The sequence below is a fragment of the Thunnus maccoyii genome, chromosome 9 (genome assembly GCF_910596095.1).
Source record: "Thunnus maccoyii chromosome 9, fThuMac1.1, whole genome shotgun sequence".
NCBI lineage: Eukaryota > Metazoa > Chordata > Actinopteri > Scombriformes > Scombridae > Thunnus > Thunnus maccoyii.
The window spans coordinates 13,449,741-13,467,027 of NC_056541.1; the positions used below are offsets into that span (position 1 = coordinate 13,449,741).

Consider the following 17,287-nt stretch of genomic DNA (forward strand, 5'->3'; position numbering starts at 1 on the left):
TATTACAATAATGTGAACAGAATATATTTTTGTCAACACAAAAGACAGATAAGTGATAATAATAACACTAGCTGCATGTGAAAACATTCACATCAGCAAGCAAAGCTGAGGAATTATTTTACTGTTAAATATTCTCTTTGAAGGGAAGAACAGTGAGCAGATGAGGGGCAAAATACGAATGAAAGATGAACATAAAGCCATAGAAAAGCTTGTCTTAACGCGACCAGATTCCCAAGACACACACATTCAGACCTACATACCGCGCACTGGTGACAGTCTGCACACCTCCAGCAATGTGATGACAGGTTGTGCGGCTTCACAGAGCTCCTGAGGGAGGTCCTGCCTTAGGCTGACTATTAGAAGGTTGAGTCAAATTTTAGGAGGTAAACAACTCAATGAGCCGACATAGGAACAATGCTCTTGAATGTTAGTACGGTCGATAGGCATACGGAGTCCTTTCTACTTTCCTACTTTGATGTTGAAATAAAAGTAATTCCTTTTGTCCCAGCACTGGTCCCATGTTTGTCAAATTTCTCCATTGTTGTTGAGGAATTTTTTTGTGTTTTTTCGTTTGACTTTGCTTCAGTCAGAGCTTCTGTTAAGGAGGTTAGTGACAACTGAATGTGATTCTTCAAGCGTGAGGAACATAATAAGCCTGTGGTCTTCTAACACACAGAGAATTATGTTAGGGGATCTAGAAAACACACAAAACCAGTCACCCCTTCATTGGCTTCTTTTTCGCTCTTTAAATGTCATTCACACACACACACACACACACTGAAAAACACCGCATATATTCTCTAAGTATGGGATCATGTATGACACTCTCACAGTTGGCTCATCCTGTCTTAGTATGGCTCAGGAAAAGTCTTTTTGTTTCACAGTTCAAAGCAGCAACTCTCAGTTCCAGCTCCCTTTGAGAGCTGTCTCTGTTACCTGCAAACAAAAAAAACAAAACAAAAAAAAAAAAAAGAGAATGTTGAATGTGTCTTATTTTTGAGGTTTACTGTGGTGTAACATTAAGTTATATATATATATATATGTCCCAGTGTATAGGTGTGAGAATTTGGTGAAAAGTAATCACTTATGCATTATCAACATTGTCCAAACAATATGTACATTTTTTCTTTCAGTGTACATACTGTAATACATACTGTAATTAAATGCCCCCCCCCCCCCCCCCCCCCCCGACTTTTGCCCACAGGACGACTCTATCCAATCAGTGATGACGCAGTGTTCCCAGCCCACCTCTATCCCTCTCCTGATGGCTTGCACAGCCAACGTAAAGACCGTGGTGGCCAATCCCATCGTCTACCTGACCAACCTGACTCACGACATCTTACAGACCATCAATGCACTAGACTCTCCTCCACATCCCGATGTTGTCAACAACGAGGTGAGGTGGTGTCACTTATTGCATTTCTACCACCGTAACGGTTAAGTGTGGACATTCCTCTTGACAGCGAGAGAGCTATGAAATGTGATTTTTATTGTAAGAGAGCAGTGATACTGTGAGATGTCTGCAATGACTCACACAATAAAATGTATGAATTTTCTCCACTAGTAGTGTAAAATCCTTACAACTGATAAAATATAAAACTCATTTAAACACTTTTTTTTTTGTGTCATTGCTCTTTTTTTCAGATCTACGTGATGCACACGTTGGCTGCCTCCTTGTCTGCCTGTATATATCAGTGTCTGTGTGATGGACACACATACAGGTCAGTGTCTCAAGCAGGGATTTTTAATGAGCGTTTGCTAAACGAGCTCACTTAGTCCCAATATTTTTAGGCTATTAACCCTCTAGAATACAGTACTGTATGTTGTTAGGACTGTTACACAAAGCAATATTATCAGCAGCTTCATACACTTGAATGCATCACAAACCTTGATTTCCATTTCTTTACAGTGATTTGGGGATCTCGAGAAATAAATCTTTGCATGCCGTGGCTTAGTGTTTTGAAAAAGCAGTCATGCAGCCCGACTCAGAACAGTTTGAGTTCATCGTGGGTATCTACAGTGCAGTGCAGCATCTCTCCGAGCAAGCTTCTTGAATTCTTTATATGTCTTCAAGCGATGCTTAACTTTGATACAACTTTTTCCATTTTCACCTTGACACGACTCCATTAACGGCTTTTGCCACCGCTGGATTATTTTTCTATCATGAGTGATCTGACTTGGTTTTCAAAAACAACAAGAGACAAAAGACAAAATGCTTCAAAAATAATGTTCATTTGCATCCTCTGGTTACATTTGAGTGTGTGTGTGTGTGTTCGAAGGGTTATTGGAGCAGAATTAAAAGAAATAAGGGGGAAGGGACATGACTACTGGTAACCGTGCATACTTTATAACAAGAGGTTAATACGCACATACAGTTCAAGTGAAACACTACAAATGTGATAAAGTGGAAACATTTTTTTTTCATGATTTCATTTTAGCACAGAGATCATCTTTATTCCGTTTGTCATGATTTAGGCTGGTTTCACCAAGTAGACTAGTGTTGTGATTTTAAGGCATAGAAAAAGGAAAAACATGCTGGAAGCTTGCTAACCAAAAATATGACACTCACTTGTCTGTTTTAATGCTTTCGAGAATGATTTATGGAAGCTGCCAGGCTGCTGTTTGTCATTCTTATCTTAAATACTTGATTAGATTTTTTGGTTTTGACAGATGGGAGGAACATTGTTTATTTAAGACGTGTATGTAGCATAACTCCCAATCATTTTGACAACAGCCCGGCAGAATTTTAACTCTGGATGGGTGAGGAGGGAAGGAGCACGAGGGAATCTTTCTTACTGATTTGGCTTACAGCTGTGTTGCTGTGTGATTGTCTCTCATGGTTCTTGATGTTGTACAGAATCATTAACTTAATGTTTGACCAGACTGGGACCCTTGATACCACAGTGCTGTGACCCCCAAAGAGATTTTTTTTCAAGATAAGAGAGAAAACATCATTCTTTAAAAACCAGCTCTCTGACCTTGGTATTTCAAAGCTCACACAATTCTAAGAAATGTGATTAAATGAGCGCTTGGTTTTTCATATTCTTCACCCACCATGGTCTTTGCACATGCACACACACACACACACACACGCACAGAGCCATCTATCACATACTGTTGGGAGTTGAGTAGTCTAACTAAATTAGCAGGGCTATTTCTAATTTAACACCGTCTTTGTTATGGTAATTATGATATAAACTCTCCTGGTGTATCGCTGCAGAGGTTTGATGAAATTGTGCTTCTGTGTTTTCCTCTTGAGCGTGTGAGGGAGGGAACGAGTGTAAGAGATGGTGTGAATTTTTTAAAAGGTATTTCAGGATGTAGGTTGTGGGGGGTTGAGTGTTGCCGCTAAGTAGACGGTATTTTGATCCGTGTTCTGGTCTTTTCTCTCTCTGTTATCATGTTAACTTCAGTTTAATTTAATTTACCGATCAGGCCAACAGCCAACAGGTCCATCAGGTTGGAGCCTAAAAATACTCAAAGTGACTGCACCTGTGTATTGTGTGTGTCGCGTGTGACTTGAGGGATTAAATTTGTTGTGAGAAGTGCATTAAGCAACACAGTCACTGCCGCTCCTCCCTCTGAATGATGTTCCTTTGACTTTCGAATTCTTTTTGATGTGGAGGCAATTGGTTTTTTCACAGAAGCTTAAAGGGGGATTTATTGGATGTTAGAAACTTAATAGACTCCCTGGTGGGTTAAGCATTCCATATTCTCTATTTCCATCCCCAACCATCTGAGGTTTTTTTTTTGTGTGTGCATTTGTTGAAAAGCCACTTGACTTGAGAACCGATACTTTCTTCACTCTCTTTCAGTGTTTCTTCTCTATTACCAAACTGCATAGATAACCTGAGATGCAGTCCATTAGTATTTTATGTCGCGACAGAACAGAGCTCAACAGCAGCGCCTCTTTCTTAGAAACAGCATCCCAGAATCCAGAACAAAGTTAAAAGTAAAACATTTAGACATTATATATTTACAACACCTAACCCAATTTTTAAAATTTCACTTTTCAGTACAACATTTCAAGTTTAATATGAATGTTTTTGCTTTGTGGCCTCATACTGACTGTGTGTGTTGTCTCTTTTTTTTTTTTTTCTGTTTCATCTCCCGCAGCCATGTGAACCATTTCACAGGGATTGTATATCAGAGTGTATTGCTGTCCCAGAAGCAGCCAGTCAGAACAGTCAGCATGGATGAGTCTGTTCAGCCCAACACTTCTCCTGCACAGTGGCCAGGTAAATAGTACTATATACACAGTAATATATGCATTTTCTGCTCCAATTAATAGAAAGTAAGCATTTTTTTTCTTATTATCCACAAATAAAAGACTAAAACCAACAATGATTTGGTAGTCCATCTGTCAGTGCTTACAACTTTCTACCCTGTCGGTAGCATTCAGCTCGAGGCCCATTTGTTCCTACTGAGGATGTAAAGCTTTAAAAATGGGGTCATGAATACATAGTTTCCTTTACAGTAATTTCCTTAAACAGCTGGACGCTGTCATTTTTGGCAAACATCAAACAGGAGTAAATAGTGCATTTGTTACGGACTATTTTCATCAGCAGATTAATACACATTTGATATACTAGTGACTATTTATGGCAGCAGGACAGCATATGTGGGATTGACTCAAAATAAACTACATTGACTAATCCTTTATTATTGTTAATCATAATTAGGGAACATGTTACCCAGTGCAAAGGTGTGGCCTATCAATGTGTTTTAATACTTTTTTGATGTCAATGGAGGTTTATTGCACAGAGCAATAAGATATAACAGACTTTGGCTACACAGACAATACTTCAGTAGATTAGATTCATTCACTATTTATCTATATAAACTACAAAATGTAAAGTTCTTTTAGGTTCTTGTAGTTTTACACACTCAAACGTGGCTGTCTTTCTCTTTTTTTGTTCCCTGTCTCCCGTCTTCTCGTCCCTCTCTCCAGGTATTGCCTCTCTGATCCGTCTCTTGAGCTCAGCAGGTGAGGAAAGTCAACCAGGCTTAGCCGTGCTGCTCTGTGAGATCCTCACTGCTGTCTTCCTCAGTCTGTTCGTTCACGGCATGGCCACTCACTCCAGCAACGAGCTGTTTCGCATCGTGGCCCATCCCCTCAACAGCAAACTCTGGGTGACAGTGTTCGGAGGAGGTGCCCGGACCCCTGTCATACAGAAACCCAACAGCCCAACAAAATCACCCCCGCCAGGTTAGTGAGGATTGTTTTATTTCTGACAGTTTGCCTAAGTGGCTGTCTCTGTGTGTGGGGTTTTTTTTTTTCTTTTGGAGGTGACCCAGTAGACAAATGAAATCAACCCTTTTAAATTAATTGAGTTCCCGTCTGTAGGTCATTGTGAAATCCATAAACCTATTAGTGAGGGAGCTGTTTCCCTCACACTGTCAGTGTTACTCTCATAGTTGTCAGACGGCACTTTATGTAATGCAACTTTAAGTTTATTTGACACAATGTAGGTATTTTAAATCGTAGTGTTGTTTTTTTATATTTTCTAGGATGGTGTTTCCATATTTAACGTTAATGTAATCGGCAAAACAATGAGTATTTCAAAGTAGTAAGTTGAAGTGTGTCCTGTATATGATGCACAAGTGGGTTGTGATAGGAGCTGAAATCACTGATGTAGCAATTTAACAAACTTTTCCTCGTTGATGCCCCAGCCTCACCGGGCAACGACGGCTCAGACAGGAAGTCCAGACGATTCAGGCTCCTGTCATCACGTAGCGGATCGAGGGAAGAGTCCGGGATAGAGAGGGAGGGCGCGTCCAGTCCCAAGCCTGGACCAGTTGTGGAACAGGAAGCTCCCTCCGTCTTTAAAGAACGTTTTGTCCCTCCAGAGCTCAGCATTTGGGATTACTTTATCGCCAAGGTAACACACAATATTATAACCAATTAATCTGTTTAAAAACGGTCCTTTCATATTGATTCCTTTCCTTTCTTTCTTGAGTCTAGCTCGGATTAATTGGCTTTTCATTTTGACAGTGTTTCATATTCAGGGTTCATGTAAAACAACAATTTTTTGACCATGTTATGATTGTAGTTTATATCTTATGGAAACACACTGGTAATGTGGAATCATCTAACTACATTAATATGCTATAATAATGCGTTAAAGCTGACTGGCAGCAAATGAAAGAAAGTATTTATGTTTATTGCTTTTCTCATTTATGTTAAGCTTAGAAAGTACCATGACATTATTCACGAAGCAAGTCTTTTTCATCGTTGTGTTCTTGTGTTTTTAGCCGTTGCTGCCACCGTCAGAAAACAGAATTGAGTACGACTCGGAGGAGAGCCAAGGCAGTCAAGATGAAGATGAAGATGATGAGGAATATGAAGATGTGTTTGACCCCAATTCTCCACAAAGAGAGCACTCTAACCACAATTCATACAGGTAATGACAGAGCGCTGAGTGTATATTACTGCAAACAGCAACTCGTCTTTACCTCAGTTCAAGCCGCCTTGACTTAACTTGCATGTGTTTGCAGCTTTTCTGTTGACTTTGTCATCACGCTGCCTCTAAATTTTGCTCTACATTCAGTCTGATAACAACTTTATGGCCCTTGTTTTTTAGAAATCAACTTTGGACCCATTTAAAGTATTTATGTTCAAAACTATAATGTGGTTTGTAATGGCTTCTTCTCTCTCCAGTTGGTGTTTAATGCGCCTGGCAATGGTTCAGCTGGTGCTGGTCAACCTCAAGTCCTTCTACCCCATGGCAGGATATGATCTATTAGGTAAAACTAAAATACATAATACAACCTCTGATGTATTAACGTCCAGGATGTAGATAAGTGCCGTGCCATTTTTCACTGCCTGTCTTAACTAATCCTATTTTCTCCTTGTTTGTGTGCGCCTGCTTCCACTTAACGCAGATCTGCCTGTGGGCTCTCCTTTGTGTCACGCTGTGCTGAAAACGCTGCAGCGCTGGGAGCAGGTGCTGCAGAAAAGACTGGAGGTCTTCGGGGGCCCCCCCTCCAAGTACATCTCCACACACCTGCAGGATGAAACAGCCACACCCGGCCCCGCCCTCCTCAGACACAAGGCCCTCCTGGAGCCGTCCAACACGCCCTTCAGGTAGCACCACGTTTACTGTCGAGTCGATCTGTAACATAAATCTTAAACAGAAGTTTTAAAAGATGAAAGTATTTCTTTTTGTTTAATTAGAATTTTAAATGAGGCAGCCCTAATGTGTTTGTTGATGCGCATGTTTACGTTCACTCAGCGCCTCAGAGACATTTGTGTTTTTGCGAAAACAAAGTAATTGTCTTATGCTGTACAATATTGCATCAAGTCTTCAGAAATGCCCTTCAGCTTTTTAACATTAGAGACTAATGTTAACGTGATGCAGTTCAACTGACTTACAGTTTGCCTTCAGCACCAGATATGTCTGTAAAATATGTTTCAAAGTTGTTTCTCGAGATTTCCTCAGAGTCGATGTTTAATCCTTCAACAGATGTGACCCCTGCAGATTTCCATATTACTCATACAGTACGTAGGGATTTATTGTTCACGCAGGAACAGCAGTTACAGTATTTGCATTTGATGTGTCTTGCCTTAAGCTATGTGGAGATATGTGGAGGATTCAGATCAGCGCCAGTGGCACAAATCAGAAATAATATATTTTTAACATATTTTATTGTGCTTCAGTGAACTGATACAACTGATTTATGAGCATCAAAGTTAATATGCAGGAGGTGTTGTATTGTTTCCAGAACTAGCCATCATACAGCACTGCCAGTGAAGCGTCTGTGGCAGTTTCTGGTCAAGCAGGAGGAAGTGCAGGAGACTTTCATTAGAAACATCTTTACCAAGAAACGGGACCCGAACGAGGTACACGATGTTTGCATCGTGCTAAGCCATCGCATGAACTGTCTCCACATTGCACAGCTAGAACATTTGATTAATTGTTACTGAATAACACATTAACTATTTTGTTATGATAAAATCCACAACACATCTCTGTATTTACCCACAGGCAAACTGCATCATTAATATTGCTTTTACACCCTGTTGGCGCATTTGTGCTTTTTTTGTTCCGCATGCCAACCACATGTATTATTACTACCTCCAGTTGCATGATGATGCTTTCATTTCAAATAATTACAGCCTGTTTGATTAACAGCACAATAATTCAGTATCTGTGTGTGTTTGACTGCATGGTTCATCACTTGATGTTGTATGTTGTGTGTGTTTTGTGTGTGTGTGTGTGTGTATGTCTACCCTGTGCGCTGTGCTGCTTCCCCCCAATCATTAAAGTCGGTCGAGGACCAGACTGACAATATGAAATGTTCAGGGACGGACGAGACAGGAAACTATCAGGTACTGCTGCTTCAGATAAATTATGGCTTATGGTTGTGGGGCGGGATGGGCTCTGTACCAAACCTCAGTGCACATTTATTACTGAATCACTTGTGTCAAAGTATTGAAAACACAAAAAAGTATGCTATGTGAGATTCTTACTCATGTCTGCGCATACTTTGATCAGATATTACCTAAATTCAACATAATTATTTTGCTTTCTTTTTAGAAATTTGTGTTTACATTCAGCAAACTAAGGCATCGTATTTGCACTGATACTGAAAAATTTCAAGCAATGCCTAATCCTTGTGGTCATAGATATTGGGAGATTATACTCCTGATGGTTGAATGCAACCGTCAGGAGTATAGTATCTTCTCTAAACTTTTACACGTTTTATCTCTCATGTAGGGCTGCTTGACTTTAACATACTGATGAATTTGGTCACAGTTGACGAAAACCAGCTAATAACTGGTTTCAAAACTGTATGACTGGTCACAGAGTTTACCAGCACATTTTACAGTGGTGTTAACCAGATCAAATTTAGTTAATTGCGGAAACTACACTGAGTCAAAGTCTCCGAGAACCAGCCTACACCACAAAATTGTTTCATCTGAGAATTCTTGAAGCGTTTTCACAAAAATGTCTGATGTTTTCATTCTAAACAACACTACTTCTCATTTGTCAGAATGAGAAACAAGTAAAACAAACTGGTGATCTGTACAGATATTATGAAACCTTATGAAACATACTTTACGTCACCATACATGTGTGGCTGTTACAAAATGTACCATTGGTTAAATATGGGAACATGTTCATCACGTGCCTCGTGTTTGCCTCCTACAGTAGAATAGTAAGTGTGTGGCCTGTCACATTTAGTCTAAGAAACATTAAAACTGTGATCTTGACAGAATTACAGTACATGCGTTTTCAGGGCAATGAACTCTACATGTTCCTGTCAGTGTTTGATATTAATCTTACATTGAACACTCTAAATATTCATGCAAACTATAAATCTTAAATCGTACTGTACACTGATGCTTCATAGAGGTTTCCTAATCTTCTGGCTTTCGCTGTACAGACCGCCACGTTGTAGCTACTTTATTTGGCACAGTGTTAATTAACCCAGTCTCTCGGAGGACAAGCTATGAAGCTAAATAGGTTCTGATTAATGGGTCCAACACTGTCACAGTGAATCTGCGTCCCACAGGGATTATGTGTTCGGCGAAAATGGCAAACCACCATATTTAGATTTCTGTAAGTCAAGTTTTGCTTTATTCCATCTGACAGAAAAAGACGTGGTCTTTTCTCCTTGAATAAATGCTGTAAAGACTTCAATTCAATCCCATGCTCAAAGGATGCCTGTCTCATTTTGAGTAACTCTCGCATCAAGACTTAACATCTCTGTACAATATGCCTGCCATACTGCTGCATACATCCCATAGGGCCTTTATGGTACAGTGCTCATTGCTCAAGGGTGGTTGTGTTCATGCTATCTAATGGCTCTAACCCACTTATGTTGGCTGCTGTGGTTAACAGTGCGGCCCGATGCACCTCACATGTCCTCTCCTAACTACTAAAGGCAAGACAAACACATAAACATAGAGCGCACATGTTACATAGTGTTGAAAGCAAAGAGTTGGCTTTATAGGCTGAGGCTTGGCTCTGTTATAACATCATCTCTGTTATCTCTTAGAGAAAATAATTTGACACTTTATTTATCAACCCCTCTCATGGATGTTGTCAGGTCATTGATTCTGTAGCACGATGGGAAATATATCTGAAGTTGTGGCTGTTATTTGTCTGCAGGGAGTATTTACAAATGTTTCAGCTGTAATGATGGAATCTCTGTGGTGGTTGTGGTGGTGTGTGTGTGTGTGTGTGTGTGTGTGTGTGTGTGTGTGTGTGTGTGTGTGGGTGTGTGTGTGTGTGTGGGGTTGTCTGTGCAGACTGAGTCAGATCTAGGCAGCCCCGGAGGAAAGGCACGCATCATCCACAAGGAATCTGACATCATCACAGCCTTTGCCATCAACAAGGTACGGCTCTTTAACACAGATACACCAGAACAAGAGTATAGTTTATTCCCAACAATGGACGGCATCGGTTTGCCAGTCTATCTGGCTAATATTGATCTTTTTACATAAACCTCAGATCATCCACCTCCAGTATAACAGATGTGATGCAATTTGTTCAGTAATGTCATAATTGATTAATGTTATGGAGTAGCCAGTGCAAAAAAATCTCTCCATTACATTATATTATTTTAGTTTTTTTCTCTGTTACTGACTTCAAAAAGGGAAAACCATAAAAACATTAGAAGTCAGACCTCTCGTCAGAAGTTAGAGGTCTGAAACTGAATTTTAAAAAACCTGAATTTCAAATCATAGCTTCACTCTGACCAACACACCTTCAAATTCAGAGCACACAACTCCACCAAAATCTTTTTGCCAACTCAACACCGTATCTTTGCCCCTTTGTTGTTGTTGTTGTTGTTGAGCCCATGTTTTCTTTGTTTGATTTTAGAAAAAAAGTTCACACTGTGATGCTCTTGGTTTTAGTTGGTTGAACGCAGCACTTCATTTAAAGGAAAGCAGTGGTGTTGGCTTTTTCTCAACAGGGATCAAAGAAAGGTGCAACCTTCAGGTCATCATTAAAAGCACAGAGATGGATGGTTTTGTGACCAAAGGCAGAATAGAATTGGGGAAAAAGTCTTTGTCTCACTCTTGTGGTCTTTCTAACTTTTCAGAATTTGCACATACATTATTTCTCACCCTACTTTCTGTACCCTTATCCCCTCTATCATCCGTCTCTCTCGCTCTCCCCACCTCCTATCTCTCTCTCTGTGTCCTCCAGGCAAATCGTAATTGTTTAGTCATGGCCTCCACCCATGACATTCAGGAGCTGGATGTGTCATCCATCTTGGCTACACAGATCTTGACATGGATCGATGACGATGAGGCTGAAGCCAAAAGGTAAGAGACCGGGCGTGTGTGTTTGTGTGTGTGTGTGTGTGTGTGCGAGCGAGTCTGCAATGCATACTGTACTCGCTGAGTCCTAATGGCTTTAAGAGTTCATCCGGAGTAACATAAACTCACCTTTTCACCTTCATACCATCTGAGCTAAAATGAGTTTGGGAGTGGGACAGTGTGATCGGTGCAATAATGATTGTGTAGGCGGTGTATGTGTTGTTTTGTTATGTGTGCCTGTGCTGCATAATCTATATGTATTACGTTTGGCTGCTTCTTTATGGGCTATTACGTTATTATGTCAGAACAAGGTCATTTTCTGTCAGTATGTGTTCTTATCCTCGTCATGCATGGCCTACTCCATCATCTTTTTATCTGAATTATGTTATTTTTCTCCCCTAAAGTCATCTTACCATCCTTTTTTGAAATCTTTGTGAAGTGTTTCCTGCCAAATCTGCCTGATCTGTCTGAACTGAACGACATCGAGTCATTGGAGGATTCTTTTGTATGATTTAACCACATTATGTCATGAAAATACATTATATACCTACAGTAATTGTTTTTCTGTCTTCTGTCAGTGCTGGCAGTGATGACTTCCTGGTGGTTCATGCACGCGATGACTTTGCCGCCCTCCACGGCACCACACCGTACACTCACAGTACCCCTGGCACACCCATCAACATGCCGTGGCTGGGAGGCCTGCAGACGGGCCGAGGAGCATCCGTGGTGAGTTCTAACACTTTCATTCGTATGTGATGATTATATCTGAGCCATTTTCTTGCTTTTGTGTGCAGTACCAGTCAAAAGATTGGACACACCTCATTATTCTCTTAAATGAGGATTTTCCTGATCTCCGTCTCAGAGGACAGGACTACTGAAGTGTTTTTCATGGGGGTTTTTTTTTGTAGTTAATCGCAAATTGTTTCTACTATACATAGCTGCTGACCATTTTTCAAAGTATACTATTCCACTGAGCGTACATTTTAGCACTAAACAAACCAGGTGGTTGTGGGCCAGTATAGTACAGAACTTGTACACTGTATTGGCATGGTCCAATTAGGGCTAGAGCGATAATGGGTATGTAAGGTTTTTTTAATTTCCTTCCTTAGCCAAAGCTACTGTTTATTTCATTCCATCACAATCAACACTTTGTCACTATTATTTTTACTTTTATAAACATATTTCCCAAATGGCCAACCCCTTCCTTTAAGTCTCAGACACCTGCATTACCAGAACAGGATAAAATAAACTGTTAAAAAAATAAGCTGACGAACTTAATTACTGTAGCTGTAAAATCAAGTATGTGCAATCTGTACTTGGACTAAAAGACCAGTATGGTTCCTTAATTTTCCATAGACAGTACAGTGATGAGTGCCATGGGTTTAGTATGCTCTTCACTGCTTTTCTTTAATTAATTGATGTTGTCTGTTGCTCTGAATCTGCCCCTCTTTGTACTCAAAGCAAAATCCTCAAAGCAGTTTAAATGACTTTAATTAATAATTCATCTTTGTCTGGGCTCAGTTTGCCAAAAGCATCATGGCAGCTAACATTAGTTTCCCTCATTGATTTACAAAGGAACTAAGATGTTATTGACTGATAGAGCTTATGAGACAACAGGCTCAAATCTCCATCATTTTATCCTCCTTTTATGTAAAGTATGTATGAGCCGTCTCACTGAGCCGAGGACTTGGCATTAGCCGCAAGGAGATTGATTTGGTTCTGGTGGTATCAGTGTCTTTGAATCAAGCAGCCGTGAGTCATGTTTGTTGATATTTACCAGCTCGCTCATTGCTCTTGATATGCAGACTGGACAGTAAGAGCCACTCTGCATCGTAATTATTAAACCAACCAGTCAGGAAAGCTGCTCGAGGTTTGGAGCAGAATACATTTAGAGATAATCATAAAAAGAAAAAATCAGAGACAATCATAAATTAAATCCTTGGCAAACATTATTGTTAATATCTGTCTTTCTAGGCCACCAGTCATAATACAGGACAGCAAATAGTGACTGAGCCACAATATATTAAGGAAATTAATACTATATGAGGACTTTATTCTGTAGTTTAAATGCAGCATTAAATATTAGCTCATGGTGAATATGTATTGAACGTTGGCATGATGATGTTTATCTGACCTTCAGATTGAGATGATTTTAATTACAGATCAGCCCCATTCAGTCATGCACCTGCTTACATAATTATGAGAGTAATTCTCATGTGTGAATGTTTTTAAAAAAACACCTCATAGCCAGAAAACAAATAAAAATCAGACCTGTGTTGTATGAAAGTCCCAATTTTATTCTCCCCAATCAGTCATTTTCTGTGACGCTTAACCTCGACCCAACCTTAGCCCTTTCATCAACTATGCATGGCAACGGTATGGAAAACACTAGTTGAAGGGAAGGGAGATGCAATTGAACACAAGACATAAGACCGGCACTCTCTCCCTATGTTTTCAATTTTCCATGTCAGCTGCATAGCTGAAATTATAAATATCTAGAAAACACTTTAGATACAGCATGTAAACAAATAGGAATTAAATACAGTAAGAGTCACAACATCTTGTTTTTCTTTGCTCGGACACAGTTTGACATAATAAGCAGTAGAATCATCTAATAATAAATTATGAAATTGATGAGAAAAAGTATCAGTGGATTGACTCACTGTGAGAAGCAAAGCGTGCATCCCTCACGCTAATGGCGGTCATTGATTAAAGCATCAAATCTTCCTTTGTTATATTAATACTTTCACTTTCACTTAACATTTAGAAACTCACGCATTGTGGCTCCAGTCCTGTCATGTATTAATAAAGCTGATGATGAACATTTACATAACGAACACCTGTGAATGAAAAAAACGCCATTATTTTGCAGATAAATGCAGCCAACAATGTCACATATTCAACGTGTAAAAAAGGGTTTCAGAGTACTGCAACGCTTTGAAACTCTGTGCTATTACATAGCTGTGTACTCTGTTGTAAATGTTACTGTATAACATAATGAAGCTCTGCGGTGTTTTCTACTAACATTGGCTTACAAAAAATTCTCCTCCTCCTCACTTTGTTCCCCCAGATGATCAAGAGAAATATCAACAATGTGAGAAGAATGACCTCCCATCCCACACTGCCATACTGTAAGTATGATTCAGAAGTCTGTCAGTAGATTAGAAGAGTATCTGCCTCTTAAACGTGGTATCCAGACACCATATTTCTCATGTTAAAAAGAGCCTTCAGGGGACGATTTCATCACCCAAAACGTTTCTCTTATCCAGATATTTAGAAAAAGTTATATATTTGGCAAAGTTCTTTTCTTCTGGTCCTGGTGCTGCAGTTGATTTAGAAACGGCTGAGTGAGCCCTAGTTGTTACAACCTTGTGTTTTCCACTAAATGTAGAGTGTGGGGATTCAGTTGTGAGGCGTTTGGGTGGAATCATTCCCAGCAGGTCATAAGAGCAGCTGCTGAAGTGTGTGTGAAATAAACCGTTTTATCCATCAATAATAAAACAAAGGATTTTAGGGAACAAAGAGAAGCCAAAACCTCATGTTGGGACCAGAACGCTCATGAAGATGAACTGAAAAAAATGAGCTTTTTCTTTTCTTTTTTTTTTTTCCTCCTTGTTGTTGTTTAGACCTGACAGGAGCTCAGGATGGAAGCGTGAGGATGTTCGAGTGGGGTCATTCCCAGCAGATCATTTGCTTCAGAAGTCCAGGGAACTCCAGAGTCACCAGGATACGATTCAACCACCAAGGAAACAAGGTTAAAAAAGACACACACACACACACACTCATACTGGGGAAGCTTGAACACTTAGAACAGCTTTGCAACACGACTTCATTGTGATGTGAGCCTGTCAGATTCAGCAACATTTTCACACTTCCTCTCACAACTTTGCCATTCAGGCACGAACCGCAGTAGGGAGATTGGCTTCAGCACACATTGCTCCTCAGCTGAGTGATTCAACCGCTCTGAACTCAGGCACTCGCCTCAAGCTAATAATTTTCTCAGATGGTGCCTGTCCTATGCCAGTGCTATCTTATCTGCCAGTTCTGGCAAAAGAATGAAATATGCTTTAGAAAAATTGGAAAAAGAGAACATGCAGAGCACTTGATTTTAGTTATGTAAGTGGTGCTTGGACTTAAGGCTCTTGACATCTTTTGAAAGATAAGTTGAGCACAACATAAATCACCTTAACACAGGAGCAGTGCTGTCATTCTGTTAAATAAAGTAATATTCTAACTTAATTTGAGCAAAGCCCTAATATCTGCTCTCTGAATGTTTTGTGTAGTTCGGTATCGTAGATGCTGATGGAGGTTTGAGTCTTTGGCAGACCAACACAAGTGGGAACGCACCAAAACCTTATCTGGTAAGAAAGCAACCGAGCGTATTAATGTGCTCCCTTTTTTTTTTTATCTTCTTCCAACATTTTTGTTTTTAGTTTTGTCTGTCTAAACCTTCTTAGTGTCCACCCGCCTTCTTCCTGTCGTCTTCATTTTCGTTCACTCTTCCACTGGCTCTCTATTACTGTCACTATTACTAACCGTCTTCTTTATGTCTCTGTGCCAGACGTTGCAGTGCCACAACAAGACAGCTCATGACTTTGTCTTCGTGGGCTCCTCCTCTCTCATTGCTACTGCGGGCCTTTCGACAGACAACAGGTACAAGAGAGTAAAAGGAGAATTTCCATTTGCCCGCGAAATTATCTTCGCACGTTGAAGTTTGTGCCATGAATTTCCAATTAAATGCTAAATCTCTCGTCCTTTCAACTCCACTGTGCTGTGGCCAACAGAGATAATGACATGTCTGATGAAAATGTTGGACTGAATAGTAATTTGGTGATTTTGTAACTCCACAGGAACGTGTGTCTGTGGGACACTCTGGTGACTCCTGCTAACAGCCTCGTACATGGTAAGATGCATGACGAGAGGAGTTTTTTTTTTTATAACAGCCTCTTTGAGGAATCAGCTGATTCACTGATAGTATTTTTAGATTTAAATTAGATCAGTTGATTTATCGATTAGTCAAGCAAGAGAAAATTAATCTGCAACAGTTTTGTTAATTGTTTAAATGCTGAAGTTGTAATACAAGAATGACAAAAAGTAATGCACATTTTTATATATCTCCACCTGGCTAAATCTTTGCTAAGGTGCTGGAGACATCAGTGAATCCAAACTTAAAGTTCTATGCAGTGTTTCACTTTGTTTTGAGCTTTTGGTCTATCAGACCTTCAGAGCACATGATTCGATAAAGAACAGACAGGTAAAAATAACCAATCCCATTATAATCACTGGCAGTATGCAGTACACCTGTGCACACCCTGGTGGTAGAAGCTCCACCTCTTGGGAATTGTAGTTTTTAGTAGTTTTAGTATATTTAAAGTTTTTCATCCTCTCCATCCCCAACTTTATTTATTTTTTACTCCTCAGCTTTCTGCTGCCATGAGTCAGGTGCTACCGTGCTCTCGATGGCCCCCAGGCAGCAGCTGCTCATCACAGGTGGGAGGAAGGGCTGGATCAGTGTCCTGGAGCTTGCCCACAGGCACCAGCGTCAGAGCTTCCAGGCCCACGACTCGCCGGTCAAAGCGCTGGCTGTCGATCCGACTGAAGACTGCTTCATCAGTGGATCAGCTGAGGGCAACATTAAGGTATGTTGTCTGCTCAAAATATGACATTTTGAGAGGTATATTCCAGACAGGGAAGTGGAGAGTTTTAATATTTATTAGCATTAGTTTGTCGATTTCAAGTCTGTTGCAAGTCAGATCAGAGCATCAGCAACACAGAGAGGAGGAAAATCTTCCTGGAAGTTCTGTGACTTTGTTTTAGAGTCATTCATTTTACATGAGAGCTTCACCAGGAAGAGTGATTCTAAAATCTTAACTCCGATATATATAAAAACAGTTTTGATCATTTCCTCAGCACAAAGTAAACTCTACTCTGACAGAACGGTCCTGCAGGGCATTTAGCACCCAGGTGTGAAAGTCTCTCCCCTCTACTGCACATTGACAATCAGACAACTGT

General features: G+C 40.1%; 1 protein-coding gene across 3 annotated transcripts in view; it reads left to right on the forward strand.

Moving 5' to 3' along the window:
- Nucleotides 1–17,287, forward strand: part of LOC121904260 (dmX-like protein 1) — a 63,285-nt gene that overhangs the window by 40,388 nt on the left and 5,610 nt on the right. For 2 of the 3 annotated variants that reach the window (XM_042421912.1, XM_042421913.1), the window contains exons 32-50: nt 1,205–1,396; nt 1,645–1,721; nt 4,117–4,238; nt 4,952–5,209; nt 5,674–5,882; nt 6,256–6,404; nt 6,662–6,747; nt 6,886–7,087; nt 7,726–7,843; nt 8,270–8,332; nt 10,259–10,345; nt 11,163–11,281; nt 11,854–12,001; nt 14,346–14,406; nt 14,902–15,029; nt 15,559–15,636; nt 15,837–15,928; nt 16,126–16,178; nt 16,697–16,914. In XM_042421912.1, coding sequence (XP_042277846.1) covers nt 1,205–1,396; nt 1,645–1,721; nt 4,117–4,238; nt 4,952–5,209; nt 5,674–5,882; nt 6,256–6,404; nt 6,662–6,747; nt 6,886–7,087; nt 7,726–7,843; nt 8,270–8,332; nt 10,259–10,345; nt 11,163–11,281; nt 11,854–12,001; nt 14,346–14,406; nt 14,902–15,029; nt 15,559–15,636; nt 15,837–15,928; nt 16,126–16,178; nt 16,697–16,914 — 2,460 coding nt within the window. The remainder of the gene's footprint in view (nt 1–1,204; nt 1,397–1,644; nt 1,722–4,116; nt 4,239–4,951; nt 5,210–5,673; nt 5,883–6,255; nt 6,405–6,661; nt 6,748–6,885; nt 7,088–7,725; nt 7,844–8,269; nt 8,333–10,258; nt 10,346–11,162; nt 11,282–11,853; nt 12,002–14,345; nt 14,407–14,901; nt 15,030–15,558; nt 15,637–15,836; nt 15,929–16,125; nt 16,179–16,696; nt 16,915–17,287) is intronic. The other variant, XM_042421914.1, reaches the window with a different exon arrangement.